Source organism: Quercus suber, unplaced genomic scaffold (genome assembly GCF_002906115.3).
Source record: "Quercus suber isolate HL8 unplaced genomic scaffold, Cork oak 2.0 scaffold_450, whole genome shotgun sequence".
In the NCBI taxonomy this organism is placed as follows: domain Eukaryota; kingdom Viridiplantae; phylum Streptophyta; class Magnoliopsida; order Fagales; family Fagaceae; genus Quercus; species Quercus suber.
The window spans coordinates 308,769-329,176 of record NW_027069901.1 but is presented as its reverse complement, the minus strand read 5'-3'; the positions used below and the strand labels follow the sequence as shown (position 1 = coordinate 329,176).

Sequence of the window (20,408 nt, the reverse complement as noted above, 5' to 3'; positions counted from 1 at the left end):
CCAATTTATTCTAAAATTGGAATGCTCTTGACCCACTAACAGTCACTCCCCAGGCATTTTGGATTACATGCTGACTCTCATTATGATTAACCCACATCTTCTCAAACCTAAAAGTCCTCCTCCTAAAAGGGTGTTTATTTTCTAAATCTAGGAGAATAGCACCATGATCAGACCTAATGATAGGGTGGTTATGGAGAACATATTGAGGATAAGAATTGATCCAATCCACAGTGGCAAAAGCCTTGTCCAATTTTTCCATGACAAAGCTTTCATCCTCTCTCCAATTTATCCATGTGTACTTTTGACTTTTAGCCTCAAGTTCACACAACTCTAATTCACTCAGGATTTGTTGAAACAAATCAGCTCCAATAATCTTCCTAGAATTAAAAGCAGATTTATCCTCATGGGATAGGATTTGATTAAAGTCCCCAATACAAAGCCAGTTTGTCTTGGCTATGTGCCTGAGGTGTTTAAGCTCTATCCAAACTTCCTCCCTTTTAGTATGGTTAGGTTGCCTATAAATGAAAGTCATAGAAAGAGGAGTACCTTTATGATCTAGCATTTCTGAGTGGATCATATGCCTCAAGCTGTATTGAACTATAAGCTTCTGCTCCTATGAACATCCTAGCAAAAGATCTCCACTAAGTCCCTCCCTTGGGACTTCCCATCCATTCAAAAAACCACACTTTTTCAAAACATCCAGTCCTTTACCTCTATCTAGTTTAGTTTCCATCAAAAACAAAATGTTGGGTTTATATTCCTAAGCCTATTTTTGACATTGGAGAACTGTAGAGGGGGTTGCCCAGCCCTCTACAGTTCCAACTCAAGACCCTCATGGCTGTTGGGAAAGCTGCTGAGGGGCCAGCTTTCCAAAACCCATTTTCTGATTCAACAATGGCAGTAGGTGCAGTAGTTGTTTGTTGTATTTCTTGTAGGGTACTAACAACTGACCGACTTTCTTTATCAAAGAATCCACAGTAAAGCCTTTGTCTGATATTCCTCCCAAACCTCTCTATCTCTTTCCTAAGTCGTTTCCTTGAATTCTCAAACAGAATATCCTCCTTAAGTATGATGTTGGCAAAGGGTGTTGGTTCTGGAGTATTAGGAAGAGGTGGGCCTGAGCCTAAGGTGAGCAATTCAAATGGGCTTAGGTCACTCACCCTTCCTTCCATTTGACAGGTTGGGCTAGCACTAGAGCGGATTGCATGTGGGCTTAGGTCAGAGGCAGTAGCACCATGGACTTTCTCTTGGACATTTATACAATTTGGGTCAACATTTTGAGATTGGGTTGTCTTGGCCTGATCAGGTAGGAGGCTCGGCCCAGTGCTTGATCCCCCCAATTCAAATATGAATCTCTCACAGTTAACTCTCTGCACTAAAGATTCAATAAAAGAATCTGGAGACTCTAGTATAAAGCCATTTATCCAAGGTCGAGGTTGCACAGTTTCAGGCCTTTCCTCATTCAAGCTGTCCAAGTTAAACAATCGTATCACTCTCTGTCTCTGATGCTTCAAAATCTTGGTGCCGACTTTGTCCATTGGGGATGAAAAGGTCATTCCCTTCAATCCATGCCCAGGTCAAATTTGAATTTTCTGGTGGTGCCTAAGGAGGTCTTGTGGAGAACATATTTGTAGCAATCTGTCCAGACTCTTGATTAACTGTCTCTGGGTTGGTAGGGATTGAATTAGTTGAGGCTAAAAAGTTTGCTGGTGTAGGAGGTACTACCCTATTGTTCAGGTTTAAGCAATTAATCGAGCATTAAGTATGGATTCATTATGATTTGGCTGAGGAGCAGTGTTGGCTTGGGGAGCAAGGTTTGGTGTTTGCATGTGACTTTCTGGTGGTTGTGCGGTGATGGGTATGGGATGTTGGGGTGAGTGTGGTGGACTTGGTGTACTGGGATCAGGGAACTCAAGAAAAGGGTCAAAAGGTGCTGCATGTTCTAAAGTTTGGGTTAGATGTCCAAATCTTATTTGTGTTGTCCATCTTCTCCTTTGAAAAGCTCGCAGATCATTTGAAAATTGTGGTCGTAACGTATCAAACCGAAACTGAACCTGATGAAGATCTTGAATTCTCATTCTTTGTCTATACAAGCTTATTTCAATATCATCCATGCACTGAGTACATTGCCTTCGAGTATGTCCTATTAATCCACACCGATTACATAATTTGTGTACTTTCTCATATCAGCATTGAATCCAGAAGTGAGATCCTTAATCTATTCTAAAGTTAAAACTTGTAATAACTGGCAACCATTGGTCTACCTTGACCTTAACCCGCATAAACCTAATGTTTCTAGGCATTCTATCTTCCCAATCAACCTATTCCACAATACCCATCAATTGTCCCATGTACTTTGCTAGCTTTGGATATTGGTATTCAAGAGGAAGACCATGAAATTGTACCCAAACTGAAATGTAATTTAAGTGAAGACAGTTCAGTACTAAGTTAGGTTGCCATTTCTCTAAAACTAGCAAAGCCCCTTCCAAAGCCCACGGTCCTTCATTACAGATTTGCTGAAGATCTTCAATATATTCAAAATGCAAAATATAAAAGTATGATTCACGACCCACCACAGTTACTGGTCCTTTGAGTCTCCAAGCAGCATTAATAATATTTTGAAAGAAACTCACCGAGAATTTTTGATAGTCCAAAAGGAAGCCAATAGTGCACCTGTTCCAGAACTCCCTTTGAGTAGCAACATCATCCTGGTCAGGTCTTATAATGGGTCCGTGTCTGGCAAATGGTATCTCGTCCTCACTTGATAGCAAAATCAGATTCCCAACTATAGTTTGTATCACCACTATTCGTCCAACCATACTCTCTTGCTTCAATATTGTTGTCCATAGGTCTAGGAGTAACAGTAACACCTTGCATGCATTGGGAGCAAGGTGCCAATGGACCAACCTAAGAACCAGAAAAAGGAGAGAACACTTAGAGTAAATGACAAAGACAGAAAAAGAAAAGGAGAAAAACATAGAAAAGGAAACAAGTGATTGGAGTGGAGAGTAGAGATAGACAAAGCGAACCCAACAAAATAGGGGGGAAATGTAAGGCAAAAGGTAAAAGGCAAAGGAAGAGTAACACCAAAAAGAAAAGGAACACAATTAGAGCAGATCATAATAGGATCTAAGGGTCAGAAATTGACTTGAAAGGATGCAATGTCGCAACTAACATGCAGGAGAAAAGGAACTAAAGGAATGATGGGAAGCTATAGAAAGGAGCAAAAAATTAAAAAGGACAAGATGGCTTCACCTACCAGGTTAAAGATAGCACACAGAAAACAAAAAGGAATAAAGGGGGGAAGGGGGAAAACACATAACTCGAAAAAGATACCGCCGGTGGTAACTCTGAAGAGAGAAAGGCTCTAGAAGAGAGAAAGGCTCTTCATTGAAAATTTAATGTAGGTGCACTACATTAGGAAGCTTCAAACAAAACTTCAGGGTTGGAGTGCTAAATTGTTGTCTCAAGCATGTAGAGTAACTCTAATCTTAGCAGTTCTGCAATCTATGCCATTATACACTTCCTCCTGCTTTAAAGTACCAGAGACAATCTGCAACAAATTGGATGCTACCATTAGAGATTTCTGGTGGGGGCATAAAAATGGTACTAGGAAAATGCATTTAATTGGATGGGATAAGCTTTGCACTCCTAAGAATAAGGGTGGACTTGGTTTCAAGAGATTCAGTGATTTTAATCAGGCAATGTTGGGTAAACAGTATTAGAAATTTAATGTCATCCTAGCTCCCTACTAGCTAGAACCTACAAAGCCAAATACTTCCCTAGGACCTCTCTGAAAGATTATACTCCCAAACCTTACCACTCCTGGACCTGAAGAGCTATTGCTAACCCTCAAGGTACTGTACTGCATGAAGGAAGATGGATAGTGGGTGCAGGGCACCAAATAGCTCTCAATCATCCAGATTGGTTTCAGGCTCCAAGTCATAGGTTAAGGGAGCTCAATTTGACCAATAGTACAGTGGCTAACCTTATAGATCCAAATTCTGAGGCCTGGAATTGTAATCTTTTAAGGAAATTATACCCGTACCCCACTTATAGAGAGATCATGAAAACTCCTATTCCTAAAACAGATTCTAACCTTGATAAGCTAGTCTGGAAGCATTCCTCTTCAGGGAATTATCAGGTGGCTCAAGCTTACTCACTTTTATAAGAACATCAACCCACATCCACGGGAAATGGAGCTACAAGTGCTCAATTGTCTCACTCAAATTGGAAGCTCTTCTAGAAGATCAAACTACCTACTAGAATTCTTACTTGTGTTTGGAAAATTATGCAGGACAGCTTACCTGTGTTTGAACCTCTTCAAAGGAGGGGGGGTTATGAACTATGCTAACTGCCTGATGTGTGATTCAAAGGTGGAATCTACCTCTCATCTCTTCCTTTAGTGTACTTTTGCAAGAGTTGTCTAGCATGGATCTGCTCTTGCAATCAAAACAACAGAACTTAACACTTTCTCAGTGAAACAATGGATTTGGAAATATACCAAGACTAATGATATCACAGGCAGCATGAAAATGGAGCTTCTTCAGGCTATTTTCACTATCCTGTGGTCAATTTGGAATCATAGAAATATGGTTCTTCACAAAGGCAAGGTCCTTAATCCTATAGAAGTTGTGCTAATGTCCCAATCTCTTATTTGCAGGTACAGAGAGGCATTTCAATCCCAATAGAGTTAGAGACAAAGATTCAAGCCAAAGTCAAGTATCTCAATGCTTACTTAAAGTTTGGAAGTCCTTATCAAGGTGGCTGCAGCGAGGAATAGTAGAACCAAAAGATTTGGATTCGCATTTGAAGCTAGGAAGATGGATGGTGATCTTCTGTTTAGAGGTGGTGCTAGCTGTGGAAAACCAACTCAACACCTTGCAGCTCAGGAAGCTCTAGTGTAGGCTTTGCTTAAAGTGCTTGCTTGAGGTTTTCACAGAACCTTTGTAATGACTAATGACAAAAGATTAATGGAGCTATGCAACAACCAAAGGAAGGCAACCTGGTTGGACCAAGCCTTGGTTATGGATCTGCAAAATCTTCACTAGAAGGGTCTGATCACACATTTTTTGTTCGTCCCTAATGTTGTGGTAGGCCAGATTTTGTTTTTAGCTAGGACAACAACGAGGTTTCTTGTTCAATGTTTCCAGCAGTATATGTCTAGTAATAGCTTTGCAATGTAGCTTGGTTAATCGTTAGGGGTATGCAGCTAACCCGCCAACCCACCAAAACTGATCCAACCTGACCTAACCCAACCCGTCGGGTTTTTAGGGCTTGGTGGGTTGGGTTGGGTTACAAAATTTTTTTTTATAGTGGGTTGGGTTGGGTTGGGTTGGGTTAGGTTTGAATCATAAAATTCCAAACCTGCCAAATCCGACCAGACCCACCCATATATTTAATATTTATTTAAAATATATTATATAATTAATAAATTTTTTAAAATAACTAGCTCTTCCTCCTACCTATATAAAAGCCAATATTAATGTATATTAGTTCATATATTAATGTATAACTGAGTTGGAATATTAGTTCATATATTAATGTATATTTTGTTTATCAACTCAAGTAGCAGGTGTGAAATATTTTTTTTGTTCAATTTAATAATAATAGTAATAAAAAAAAATTGTCCAACTTATGGGTTCAACCCGACCCATGTGGGTTGGGTTGGACTTATGTGATGGGTTGGGTTGAATTTTTTTAAACCACCATGGTGGGTTGGGTTAAAAAATCCCCTTAACCCGACCCAACCTGGCCCCTATTAATTGTTATACTCTCTAACTTCTTGCTTTTTAGTAGATGTTGACACAGTTTTATAAAATAAAAAAAAAGGTTTTTCTTTTTGGGTTGTTTTAGGCTTTGGGCCTTCTTCTTTTTTTCGAGTTGTTTTGAGCTTTTTTTGGGCTACTTTGGGTGCTCTCTCTCTCTCTTTCTCTTTCTCTCTCTCTGTTTACATTTTAGGTTTTTTTGAGACTAAAAGTGATTACTTTAAATTTGGTCAAAATATCATTTTTGTTCCTAATTTTCACAAAAGTTTGTTTTACGTCAATAAACTATCAAAAGTTTGTTTTTCATCCTTAAACTTTGAAAACCTTTTAATTTTGGTTCTTCTATCTTTGTCCTATACGGTTTAACAAAATGTTGACGTGGTATCTAACTTGATAAAAATTAATTTATTTTTAAAATTAAAAACACATGGCGCACAATATTTGGCACATGTGGATAAAAAATTTCAACGAGACAAATTTGCCCCTCACACCCACATAACCTGTTCCAAACAGCCCAATCTTAAGCACCCCCAAAGTTGAAAGGAAATCCTAATGCCATAGTCATATGGCCTCAATGAATTTTTGGGTTTTTGATCTTTATTTTTTTTTTGGTTTCCTACAGTGTTTTTTCAAAATTTTCAACCAAAGACTAATCACTGTTCGAGACGGGTGGGCCCATAGCAGGATAAATCGCTGGCCTAGAGAGTTTTTTCAAAGTGCTGGTGCCCGGACTTGAACTAGGGAGCTCCTAGTCAAACCCAAGACAGTCACTTTGAGACCAAATGTCCAACCACTTAGCCAACCCCACTAGGTTGGGTTTTTGATCTTTACACTTCGTACTTCCTACTCCATACAACAATGATAAGACAAATGAGGTTATCAAAAAAAGATTGATAAGACAAAGGCCACGAATAAAACAAGACAAGCTGGGGCGATTTTCCAAACATTATTGTCAGGGAGGGTCAAAGTTATCATTAATATGAAGCCCACGACAGTAGCAGCACATCCCATCCTGGTGAAAGTCCCCGCAGCCAACATTGAAATGTAGGGGAATGACAATCACGGCAATGGATGTCTCTGCTACTTTGAAGTCTGAGATCCATCTCGACTTACTTTCTCCCCCTCCACCTTCACCTCCACCTCTTCTTCCGTCTCTCCCTTCAACCACAATTGCAGCAGCTCTACTTTTTTCGGTCGCCTTTCCATCTGGACTTTCACCACTGTAGTGTGATGATCGGGACTATGGCCATAGTTGTAAGCGCAGGTGTGGCAACATTGGTTTCTTTGACTGACTCCCCACCAGAAATCATTTTAAGCTTGGACTCCCAACCAGAAAGCATTCTCATTCCTTTAGCTCTTGGGTTCTTACAACTTTTTTCTTCACACCCCGCGTGGTTAATGGTACAGGAATCCATGGAAAATTAGATTGGAACGAAGAAAAGCAGAAAAGGTTAGCTATATGTTATATCTATTTCTAATTTGCTTAGAAATTTATGTGAAATAGAAGAATAGAGTGAAGACTTCCACGAAGTTCATATTAGCTTACAGATTTAGTATATAAAATTCAGGAATTTATTTCACTTGTGTGTAATAAGCACTGATCTTTCAGATTGTTCACTCATTAAGTTTTCACTTATTTCCTCTGCGAATTATTATGAGTATTCTATTTTTGGGGTGCAACCTTCAATGATTAAATATTGTATTTTTTGGTTGACTTTGATTGGGGGCAGAATGTACCTAGTGCGTCGGACATGCCAAGAAGGCTACTTCAATTAAATAACGAAAAATCTGACAAATAACAGTTATAGAGATCCGGAGGAACAGACTCCTTCCAAAGCAAAAAAGGACAAGATATCCTAGCTCTCTTAGCTAAGGCATTCGCTAAAGCGTTACCTTGCCTACACACATGAGAGAAAGAAAAACTCTGAAACGAGCTTACAAACAATAAAATGTCATGAATAATATGACCACAAGACGAATGAGAAAAAAGTCTATTACTAATAGCTTGAATGGAAGACGCCGAATCACCCTCAAAGACCACATTACGAAGACCAAGTTCCTGAACAAACAGCACCGCACGCCTAGCTGCCAAGGTCTTAAGAGTGAAAACTGAATCGGGCACAGGGATTTTCTCTGCCAAAGCTACAACAACCTCTCCATGCTCATTCCGAACAGCCACTCCAATACCCGCTGCACTTATATCCTCAAAAATGGCCCCATTAAAGTTTGCCTTCACAAAACCCGAATCAGGAAATTTCCATCGAGGTCGCTGTGCACGAACCTTCTTACTGGGACAGCGCCGAACCTGCTGAAGCTCCTGCAGATGACGCCGCGCTACGCCAACTACTTGATTCAACGGCCAAACCACCTCACTAACTCGCATCTTGTTTTGGCGATTCCAAAGAGCCTAGCAAACCAGCGCAAAAACTTCAGAATTTAGAGAGGAATAGGCCACCAACTCAAGCAAGTCCCTGAACGAACAAACCCTGGAAAATTCAGAGGGTAGAGCTGGGAAACAGGATCCCCACACCAGACATACAGCCTCACAAGACCAGAGGGCGTGAAGAACTGATTCCTCCCCTGCATGACAAAGATTACATGCCGAGGATGGAACAATTTTCCGCTTACATAAATTAAGCATAGTCGGAATAGAATCCGTACAAGCACGCCAAAGGAACAATTTCACCTTGTTTGGAATATTCAACTTCCAAAGGCTGTTCCAAAACTTTCTCTGCCCATCTGTATTCGAGGATGAAGCCACCTCAGTACCATGCGACTCACATAACAAGTGATACCCGGAGCGAACCTGATACATACTAGTTCGTGAATGAGGCCATACCAGAAGGTCCCGCTGGGCAGAGAGACTTACCAAAATAGATTTTATTAACTGAGCTTCAGAGGGAATGAAAATCAAATCTACCATAGCTGAGTTCCACCACCGAGAGTCTCTATCAATCAGTTGATCCATTGTAGCTTCTTCAGTCAAGACAGAAACAGGAGAAAGAACTCTACCTGATTGGGCACCAGGCAACCAAGAGTCTTTAAAAATCTTTACCGAGGAGCCATCACCTATCCGCCATCGAGCACCTAACAAAATCACCTTGCGGGCTTTGAGAATACTCCTCCAAGCATACGATCCCGAACTTGCCTTGGCATTAAAAATGATACCCGTAGGGAAATATTTAGCTTTGAACACTCTATAAAATAAAGAGTCAGTGTCATGAACCAATCTCCAAACCTACTTAGCTAACATCGCCTCATTAAACTTTCCCAACTCTCGAAAACCAAGGCCACCTTTTGATTTTGGTTGGCATAAGATTTCCCATTTCTTCCAATGTATTTTCCTACGATCACCCCGTTGACCCCACCAAAATTTTCGAATCATAGCTTCGATATCATTACATAATCCAACAGGAAGTTTAAAACAACTCATTGCAAAAGTTGGAATAGCTTGCACAACCACTTTCAACAGCACCTCCCTACCCGCTTGAGATAGTAATTTCTCCTTCCACCCCTGAAGCTTCCCCCAGACCCTCTCTTTAATATAATTTAGGCTAGCCCTTCAATTCTTCCCCACCACAGCCGGAAGCCCTAAATAGCGTTCATATTCCTTAATCTCAGGAACACCAAGCAGATTTTTAATGGCATTTTTTGACACTGTAGGAACAGACCGTCCAAAGAACAGAGTGGTCTTACCCTGATTAATCTTCTGACCAGAAGCAAGTTCATACTTCCACAAGATATTTTGAATAGTCTGAACCTCCTGAAGCTCTGCTTTACAAAAAAGGAGAGTATCATCTGCAAAAAATAAGTGAGATATTCGAGGGCCATTACGACAAAGGGAAAAACCTCTAATATCACCCACTCCCACAGCTTGCTGGATTAAGCCGTTAAGACCTTCAGACACCAAAAGGAATAGATAAGGAGATAAGGGATCGCCCTGTCTAAGTCCCCTAGTAGGTTTAATGTCACCATGAGGTTCCCCATTCACTAAGATAGAATAAGAAACAGAACTTATACAACCTTAAATTAACTGAATCCAACGGTCTTCAAAACCCATCTTCTCCATGAGCCTACACAAAAAATTCCATTCTACTCGGTCATATGCCTTCCTCATATCAAGTTTCATAGCCATAAAACCCGATTTGCCCACCCTCTTATGCTTCATATGATGGAGAGATTCAAAAGCCACAAGAATATTATCCAAAATTGCATTATCTGACTAGAAGGCACTTTGAGACTCAGAAATAATATCAGGTAACAACTTCTTTAGCCTGTTTGCCAACACCTTAGACACAAGCTTATACATAATATTATATAAGGCAATAGGGCGAAACTCCGTTACATGCTTGGGGCATTTTACTTTAGGAATCAAAGTAATATAAATATGGTTAAAAGATGGACAGATAATACCTGAGTTAAGCCATGTCAAAACTGCTTTTGCCACATCCCCACCAATCTTATGCCAATAATGTTGGTAAAAAATAGGAGGCAAGCCGTCAGGTCCAAGAGCCTTTAAAGGCGCCATCTGCTTCAAAGCCACATTAACCTTACTTTTAGTAAATTCAGCCAACAAACCATGGTTCATCTCTTGAGTCATAACCCGTGGAGTAGCAGCCAGTACTTCATCCATGTGGCCAATATCGGGATCATCAGACCGGAATAAGGAAGTAAAATAATTCACAAACAAATGTGCTATCTGATGCTCCCCTTCACACCAACTGCCATTATCCCTTTGAAGTTTCAAGATCTCATTCCTCTTAAAACGGTGCGAGGCCCTACTATGGAAAAACTTTGAGTTTTGATCGCCATCCTTCAACCAAGCAGTCTTCGCCCTTTGCTGCCATAGTTTTTCTTCTTGCACCAATAATGTCTGTAACTCCTCCTTAAGAGATAAAACCAAGTCCAATTGACCTCTCCCATTATGCACGGCCTTTGATTCAGCCTCCCTTAAATTTTTTCGAACAATGGTAAGCTGTTTAGTAATGTTGCCGAAAGAATTTCTACTCCAATTTTTCAATCCCACCTGAACCCTCTCTAATTTTGTCTTGACTGAAAGTAGAGGAGACATACTTCCTTGAGTCGAACCCCACACCCCTTCCATAGTCGCATGGCAGCCTTCATCTTGTAACCAAACTTACTCAAATCTCTAAGGTTTATTATGCCTAATGGGTATACCCAAAGGATGAATAACAATGGGCTTATGATCAGAACATCCACACTCTAAATGAGATACCTTTGAAGCTGGAAATAAAGCCTCCCAATCTCCATTTGCAACCGCTCTATCTAGTCTTTCCCAAACCGTCTCACCACCTATCACAGTCCTATGCCAAGTAAACTTATTTCCCATAAACCCAAGATCTCGGAACCCACACTCATCAATTGCATCTCTAAATTCTTGCATCTAAGCTACAGGCCGAGGCCTACCACCCATCTTCTCATGAGACTTAAGAATCTCATTAAAATCTCCCGCACATAACCACGGAAAATCAAATTGTGCATTCAGTTTTCGAAGAAGGTTCCAAGTAATATGGCGATTAGAAGTTTCAGGAGCACCATAAAATCAGTGAACCTCCAAGTATTATCTCTACCCTCATTTAAAATAGCATCCACATGATTAAGAGAAGAGGTAACCACCCTAAGTTGAACATCCCCCCTCCACAAGAGTACCAAACCACCTCCCTGAGTTTCCTTGGAAACAACATGCATATTCCCAAAGTTCAAATTTTTCAAGAAATCTTTTAGCCTTGCTTCAACCAGCCATGTTTCGGCTATAAACACAACTGCAGGATCTTGTGCTCGAATCAAATCACCGAGCTCTTGAACTATCTGGAGGTTCCCAAGCCCTCGACAGTTCCAACATAAAAGACTCATGGCTCTTGGCGGGGCTAGACACCAGCCTCTGCCATTAACAAATCACCGTCCTTTTGTTTTCGAGAAACCACTCTCCTCTTCCTAGGTAACTCTTCAAGGGTATTTTCTTCGCTGGAGCGTTTTACCGAAGTTCCACCAGATTCATTAGAGATAACAAAATCAGAAACTGTTCTCACTACTCTTCTACGTCTAGTAGCAACCACCTTACCACCCCCCGAAAAGGAACCTGAATCAGAAACATCCTCAGAAACAACTAAAGAATTGTTAGTGGTAGAAAAACAATTTAAATTAGTGACGCAGAGAGTAAGGGAAGGAGCCACATCACTCCTCACATCCTGATCATGAGGAATATACACATTCAACCCGGTACCAGTAGATGCCGCACCAGTATCTGCATCAAAATAGGAAAGCCCACGGTCAATCTCTTCAATTTGATTTTCGAGATACTCTCCCTGCACAACCGGAGGCCTAGAATTTAAGCACGGAGCTTGTACTTCAACCTGATCACGAGTCTCATGTACGGACTCAACCTCCACCCCTGTTTGGGAATCAACTTTGGACCGTGATTCCGAATGAGTTTGCTCCCCTTCCTTACTGTTCGTGACAATCAGAGGCTGCACTTGAACTGTTGCCGGAGGAACAGAATGGGCAGACTTACTACTGGGTCAGTATTCATCTCTGTAGCTCGAGATCCACCAACCAAATTCTTCTTTCGAGTCTCATAAAACCCAGGTACTACCACCATTGATCGCTTAGGATTTAGAGTAAAAGGAACCCGCAGCCATGGACCGTATTCTTGATCCCTCGTCTTCAAAGTGCCATCACTGTTAATCCAAACCTCACAATCCCTATCACTATGATTTAGGCACCCCCACCAATAGCAAATGTTTGGCAATCTTTCATATTTGAATTTTACCCACACTTCACTCCCATCTTCCAAAGATAGAATCCTGCCACGGCACAACGGGAGAGAGATATCAATGGATACCTTTACCCGCATAAAGTTTCCACCTTCCATCTCTTCTGTTGAAGTAGTACGATCGACAACTCCAACCACATCACAAATCTCTTTTGCAACCCCCTATTCAGATAGGGAAACGGAATATCATGTATTTGAACCCACATTGCCGTCCATGTAAAACTCAACTCACGTATCGGCGCATTGTTCTCAAACCTCTGTAACACCACCAAGTGCTTATCGAAACTCCACGGTTCACTCGCAAAGATCTCAACTTCCTTCTTATTATCAAAAACAAATAGGAGGATGTGATCCCCCACGTTTCGAACTTTGAAACCATTCACAGCTCTCCACAAAGGACTAAAAGTCCTAGTAACAGCATCTATATTCAGAGCTCCGCTTGTCAAAAATTTTGCTGCAATAAAATATTCTGCCGAGCTCTGTTCTTTGTTCAGATTCACCTTACCCCCCTCCCGATCATTCAACGACATGTTACTCTAGTGCTTGGTAAGAGACTCCATGCCTGAATGGAGAAGCAATTCACAGCAGCAAACACTAACCAAAACCACGTTAAACCTGATCACCAAGAAAACCGTACAGCCGCAATAACTACAGCCCCAAAAACACACTAAAACCTCACTGCCGCAAGGGAAAAGTCTACACCCACAAGCTACACAAGAACCCCATTGCCTCAAGGTAATCCACATTACCCTAGGGACCAACAATCCTATCAGAGAAGGAACAAAATTCTACCGCCTATGACAGGTTTGGAAGCCCCAAGCTGCCCTAGCGCAGAGAAACCCTTAGTTTTTTTTTTGTTTTAATTCTTGGTATTGATGTTTAAACAATGATTTTTAGCGATTAAACAATATTATATGTATTTCTACACATTTTTTTATTTATACATATTTTCACAAAATAATAACGTTACTAAAAATCTCTTACCAAACGGCCCATAATTTCGTGGAAGTGAACGACAAGCTCGCAATTGATTTCATAATTATAATTAATATATTATATTATTTTTGTTTTGAGTTGGACCAATGAAAGTCAAAGCTCGCTCAAGAAACCTTATATATGAAGAATCACACACACCAACAGATACAGAGCTCACTTCTCTCAGAAAGCTAGCTCAACAAACAAGATGTTAGTTAGTTCATTACAATCCCTTGAAGAAATCCCTCTTCTGGATTCAAACAAAGTCGATATTTCTAATTTCATTGCCTTATTATGCCCCATGAAATCAATTGTTTGTGTCTTCTCCATAGCAACTACAATTTCTATACTTCTTCCACAAGAAAATGTCGAGGGAAGACCAGTTCCAACCTGCTTCAGAGATCGACCCACAAACTATTATATGTTTCTAATCTCCACCCTTTATGCGGTTGCGGGTGCCTTTAGTGCCTTGTTGATCCCACACAAGCCAAAGGTCAAAAGATTTTTCAGGATGTATGCTGTGGCTTCCATGTTATCGGCACTAGCAATAGTCTTGTATGCTGCAGCTCTCTGCAGGATACAGGCATATCATAGGGGTGGCAAATGATTGGGTTTGGGTGGGTTTGAGGTAGGCATAGGGTGAGTTTGGTTCAGCTTTTTGAAAGTGAGTTTTTTTTCAAAAAGTGGAGTTTTCAAAAAGTACATAATGAAAAAGTGTTTTTTCAAAAAGCTGAGTATTTGGTAAAAACGGTTAAAAATTGTTTTTTGAAAAAGCTGAGTGTTTGATTAGCACTTATAAAAGTGGTGGTTTGAGTGATAAATTACGAAAAAGGACAATGTAAATATAAAGGAGTTTGTTTCATACTTAAATCAACTACTTCATCATACTTAAATCAATTTTTCTCTTTTTAAAAAAAATTATTTTTTTCTCACCAATATTAGCTAATAATAACATACCACTTAAGATTTATTGTGAAAGTATTATGAAAATATTGTGATAATTGATACTGATTTTAATTTGAACATACTATTACAATTATTTTTTTCTCTTTCTAAAAAAATTATTTTTTTCTCATCAATATTAGCTAATAATAACCTATCACTTAAGATTTATTGTGAAAGTATTGTGAAAATATTGTGATAAAAATTTATACTGATTTTAATTTGAACGTACTATTAAAATTATTTTTTTTTTCCTTTCTAACAAAATTATTTTTTTTCTCACCAATATTAGCTAATAATAACCTACCACTTAAGATTTATTGTGAAAGTATTGTGAAAATATTGTGATAAAAATTGATACTGATTTTAATTTTAACGTACTATTAAAATTATTTTTTTCTCTTTCTAAAAAAATTATTTTTTTCTCACCAATATTAGCTAATAATAACATACCACTTAAGATTTATTGTGAAAATATTGTGATAAAAATTGATACTGATTTTAATTTTAATGTACTATTAAAATTATTCTTTTCTCTTTCTAAAAAAATTATTCTTTTCTCACCAATATTAGCTAATAATAACCTACCCCTTAAAATTTATTGTGAAAGTATTGTAAAAATATTGTGATAACATTTCCTTCTTCTTTTTTTCCTTTTTTTTCCCCTCTTTTTTTATCCTCCACACATGGCATTTCTTTCTTTTTTTTTCTTCCCCCCCCCCCCTCTTTTTTTCTTTTTTTTTTTTTTTTTTTTTCTTAGTACTTTGTTTGTAACACCCATGCACTTCTTCACCCTGATCTTCTTGATTCTTTTCTTTTTCTCTAAATTCAACCACTCACAAAGGGGATGATTCAGATCGGGAAGATTGGATCAGAGCAAAGCAAATGGGATCAGATCAGATTGGGAAGTGCTTGCAAGAACTCATCCGTCCTATTAGAAAGACTCTTCAACTTCTTCTTCGAACCTCCATAATCCATCCACTGCAAGATGGGTACAAACTCCATTTGAAATATTTTGCTATATTCTGATGTTTTTTTGTTTTGCATTTTGAGGAATCCTAATTTGCAAGGGATTGATTTTTTTTTCCTTAGTTGATTTGGGAATTTGTTATAGATTTTTTTGTGTTTGGATTTGGAAATTTGTTATTGAGAGGGCAAAGGGCAGAGCAGAGAGATGAGAGGAATGAGGAATGGTGTGAAGCTTATCTTTTGATTTATCAAAGGGTAATTTGGTAATTGCCTTGTGAGTCCAACTGATATAAATTAATGCGCATGGGCTTTTTCCAAAATGGAGCTCTGAGCTCCTTTCCCATCCTGCGTGTTCTCTTCAAAAACCCAAAATGCAACTTTTTCCAAAAAGTTGCGTTTTGGTCTCAGCCAAACGGGCTTTGGACATTAGTTTTTTTCAAAACGAGCTTTTTGGGCTGAAAAAGTGGAAACAAACGGGCAAATAATTGGGTTGGGTATATAAAACTCATTTACTCATTAAAACCCATTTAACTAATTGCTTCTAACCCAAATCCAACCCAACCTAATTACTCAATTATCAAAATTACCAAAATGTCACTAAAGTGAAAATGATCAAAGTACTCTAAAATTTTCAAAAATTACCAAAATACCCCAAAATCTAAAAATTACCAAAATACCCCTTAAAACCCAAAAAATGACCAAAATACCTCTGAAACCCAAAAAATGACCAAAATACCCCCTGAAACCAAAAAATTACCAAAATACCCCCTAAAACCAAAAAAATGACAAAATACTCCTGAAACCCAAAAAATGACCAAAATACCCCGAAACCCAAAAACAATCAAAATACCCCCCGAACTTAAAAATTACCAAAATACCCCCGAAACCCCATGATATTTTACCTTTATTTTATTAAAAGATAAATATTCATCCCACTACTAAAAAAAATGGTTAGAAAGAAACGTAGTGCAATAGCATTTTCTACTAGTTATTAGTATATTCCTTTTCTTTAAACTCATAGGAGAATTAAATATATGAAATATTTCTTAAAAATATATTCTCATTCTATTCCCTTAATTATAGAGATATTTGTAACCTGTCTATAGAACTTTTGTAAGGAAACCAACTGTATTTCTTTTTTCTTTATCAATTAAAGTCTTCTTAACAACCAACAAAGGATAGAGAAAGAGTGAAAGAAGGTTTGGCAAGCTAGGCAATGAAATAGAAATAAGAAAGAGCTTAGGTTTTCCCACTTTTGAAATATAATCCATGTTTGCATTTCATTCAAATCGAGAACTTCCTAAACGACAAAATATGCTTATTCCTTTAGCCTGGCTCGTTATACCAAATCCTAAAAGGAATAATACCCGAAGATTGGAGCAGTTGGGCTTTTGTAACTTGTAATAGTAATATTGACATTATGTCATTATCTTTGTTTAAGTCTCATTGAAATTGCTATACATATACACAGGAATTAAATTTAGAGCTGCTGTATTTGGCGGCCAAATCTGATAGTTTAGCATGTCAACAACAGAGACATTTGAATATGATAAATACAATTATACACACTATAATTGACCCGCATGTCTTTCTCAGACTACTGCCAAAATCTTTTTGAAGTATGACCATGAATTCTTTATAGAGATATCACTATCCATACAACGAAAGTCTAGTGCACCAAAATGTGTTACCATACTGCATCAACATAATACGAATGACGAAAGACACAAATCTACAACTACTACTACTACTACTACTACAGCTATGAAAAAATTGTTATTTGTAATTGTAGTAATAATGTAAGTTGGAAAATGCAAAGAAACTGAAGAGTAGCAAAGGATTTTAAAATGCTTTCCAGATTCTGATTTACATGTTTATAAGGATGAGCCATCGCTAACCCGATCAAAATAAAAAAGACTGCACTCAATGATTAATGCAGGTTATACATTTTTAAATGCATCCCCAAGAAATTCTTCTTCGAACCCAAAAAAATTTGCAGCCTTAGTGAAGAAGAGAAAATAAGTTGACGGATCCAAGCAATGTTGATGGACGGGCCCATCAGGTGCAAGACTCGGTGAGAACGGATTTGCTGGCCACGTGTCAGACAGAATCCCTATATGGGAATACTTGCGGCACACCCCCTAGATTTTAGGGGTAATTAGAGTCCTAGCGTAATTAGGGTTCTAGAAGCTGCATGCATCGATGGAGATCTTCTTTATAAGGAATATGACTTGTCCATCACGTTTGGGACTCCTCAAGAGGAATTCTACAAGGAAAGACTTCGACTCCAAGTAAAAAAGGTCAACTTTCGACTACTATAAAAACCCCAATACCCTCACAAATCGAGGTACGCATAATTAACCCCTCTCTAGCACTCTAGAGTTGAAAAAGTTGTTCTAACTTGACCTTCGGAGGGTATTTGGCCGGCACCACACCGGTGCTCTCTGTTAGGTCTTCTCCTTTTTTGTTGTGCAGGTGTCGTTTCGAGCGTACAAGCATTGTGCAACTCACTGGTGATATTTTCGACATCATCAGTTGGCGTCGTCTGTGGGAACGAAGTAATTAAGCCATACTACCGTTTCCCGAACTAAAAGGTTGCATGGTACTCACTCGCTCGATGGCGACTACTAACGACGTTCAAGGAGAGGAACCACCCACGACTGCCCTCGAGAGACAAGTTCGGACTCTCGGTGCTGCCGTAGAGCGTCTCACCAAACAAAACCACGACTTAGAAGAACAGCTGCGCCAGAAGAATGCAGCACTGAATGACCAACAAGAAGATCAGGAAGGGACCAGCGCTCCAAAGAAAAATCAGGAGAAACCTGAAGGCAGCCACGCCCCAAGCAAGCCGGAGAGGCAGAACTTGAGCATGCCATCCCTCACGGATGCGACTCCACCACATATTATCGCAGAGATGCAGGCAATGAGGGAACAGATGGAGGTTATGATGAACGCGCTCAAGGGGCGAGTTTCCAGTGATCTTGACGATTTAGTCAACCACACCGACTCGCCCTTCACTGTGGCCGTGAACTCCTTCCCCTTACCCCACAAATTTCGCATGCCGCATATAGATAGCTATGACGGCGTGAAGGATCCTCTGGACCATCTAGAAACCTTCAAGACCCTAATGCACCTTCAGGGGATAGCAGACGAGATCATGTGCAGGGCCTTCCCCACAACACTCAAAGGCCCCGCAAGGGTATGGTTCAGCCGACTGACGCCAAACTCCATCAGCACCTTCAAAGGAGCTGAGCACTCAGTTCACTACGCACTTCATTGGAGGGCACAGGTACAAGAAGTCCACAGCCTGCCTAATGAGTATTAAGCAACGGGAGGACGAGACGCTGAGGGCCTACATAACGCGCTTTAATAAGGAAGCGCTATCAATAGACGAAGCCGACGACAAATATACTGGTAGCGGCTTTCACGAACGGGCTGCGGAAGGGCAAATTCCTATTCTCTTTATACAAGAACGACCCTAAAACAATGTCGGAAGTACTCTACAGGGCAACCAAATACATGAACGCGGAAGACGCCTTGCAGGCTCGAGAGGAAAAGCCTAGAAAAAGGAGCGACAGGAAGATGCCCGACAGGACCGAGATCGAAAGGATGACAAACGCTCCAAGCCCCCTGCAGGGAAATTCACGAATTTCACCCCTTTGACTGCCCCAATAGACCAGGTACTAATGCAGATCAAGGACGAAGGATCCCTGACCTTTCCTGAAAGTTAAAGGAGATCCCAATAAGCGATCTAGGGACAAGTATTGTCGTTTTCCACCGTGATCACGGACATGATACGGCTGACTGCTATGACTTTAAAATAACAGCAAAATCGAACCCTTATTAGACAGGGAAAACTACAGAAGTTCGTCAATAAGGAAGGACAGATCAGCAACATCAAGAGCGGCCACCTCAAAAGAAAATGAGCGCCCGACCACCTATNTTAATTCATGGAAGGCGGTAACGTCAACATACCACCTAATGATCAAATTTCCTACGGAGTACGGGGTTGGGAGCTACGAGGAAATCAGGTGGCCGCACGCGAGTGCTACATTGCCATGATGGAGATGGAGATCACCAGCAGACCATGTGCATAGAAGAGCAATGGACCATAGCCAAGGAAGGGAACCTACCACCTCGAAATGTTAGACGGGCAAAATATGCAGCACCATAGAACATGGAGCACCTACGGAAATACTACCAATAGAGATAATATAAAAACAACGGCGCTCCCTAATTTCCCATTTTATTTAGTTTTTTAATTTCACTTAGTCAATCTTTTGCTACAATATGTTTTTAAGCCCAATGGGGCAAGTACTTTTCTACAAATGCATGATTTTAATTAATAAGAAGAATATTCAGACACAACTATATTTTCCTACTTGCATTCCTACAAAGTCCACGAGATGGACGAGTCACCTCAAGAGGGTAAACTTCCACAAAGTGGACGGATATAAATTACAGTCCACAAAGTGGACGGATCATCCCAAGAGGATGAAAATTACAAGTCCAGACCCGAGTGGACGACCATAAGGTGACGAGGTAATACTTAGTCACCTTAAGAAGTCCACAACCAAGTGGACGACCAACAAGATGACAAGGTAACACTTTGTCTCTCAACAAGTCCACGACCACGAGTGGACGACCATCATGGTGACGAGGTAACACTTAGTCACCTCAACAAGTCCACGACCCCGAGTGGACGACCATCAAGGTGACGAGGTAACACTTAGTCACCTCAACAAGTCCACGACCCGGAGTGGACGACCATCAAGTGACGAGGTAACACTTAGTCACCTCAACAAGTCCACGACCCTGAGTGGACGACCATCAAGGTGACGAGGTAATACTTAGTCACCTCAAGAAGTCCACGACCCCAAGTGGACGACCAACAAGGTGACGAGGTAACACTCAGTTATCTCAACAAGTCCACGACCCCAAGTGGACGACCAATAAGATGA

General features: G+C 40.0%; 1 protein-coding gene across 1 annotated transcript; it reads right to left on the bottom strand.

The window, feature by feature from the left end:
• Positions 1-10: 10 nt before the first annotated feature.
• On the bottom strand, positions 11-562 carry LOC112026110 (uncharacterized). The gene has a single exon (XM_024058794.1). The coding sequence runs from the start codon at positions 560-562 to the stop codon at positions 11-13; it is 552 nt and encodes a 183-aa protein (XP_023914562.1).
• Positions 563-20,408: the final 19,846 nt, after the last annotated feature.

Bases quoted from the DNA above. Each gene is read 5' to 3' on its own strand.
- LOC112026110 (XM_024058794.1), bottom strand. From the start codon at position 562: ATGCTAGATCATAAAGGTACTCCTCTTTCTATGACTTTCATTTATAGG.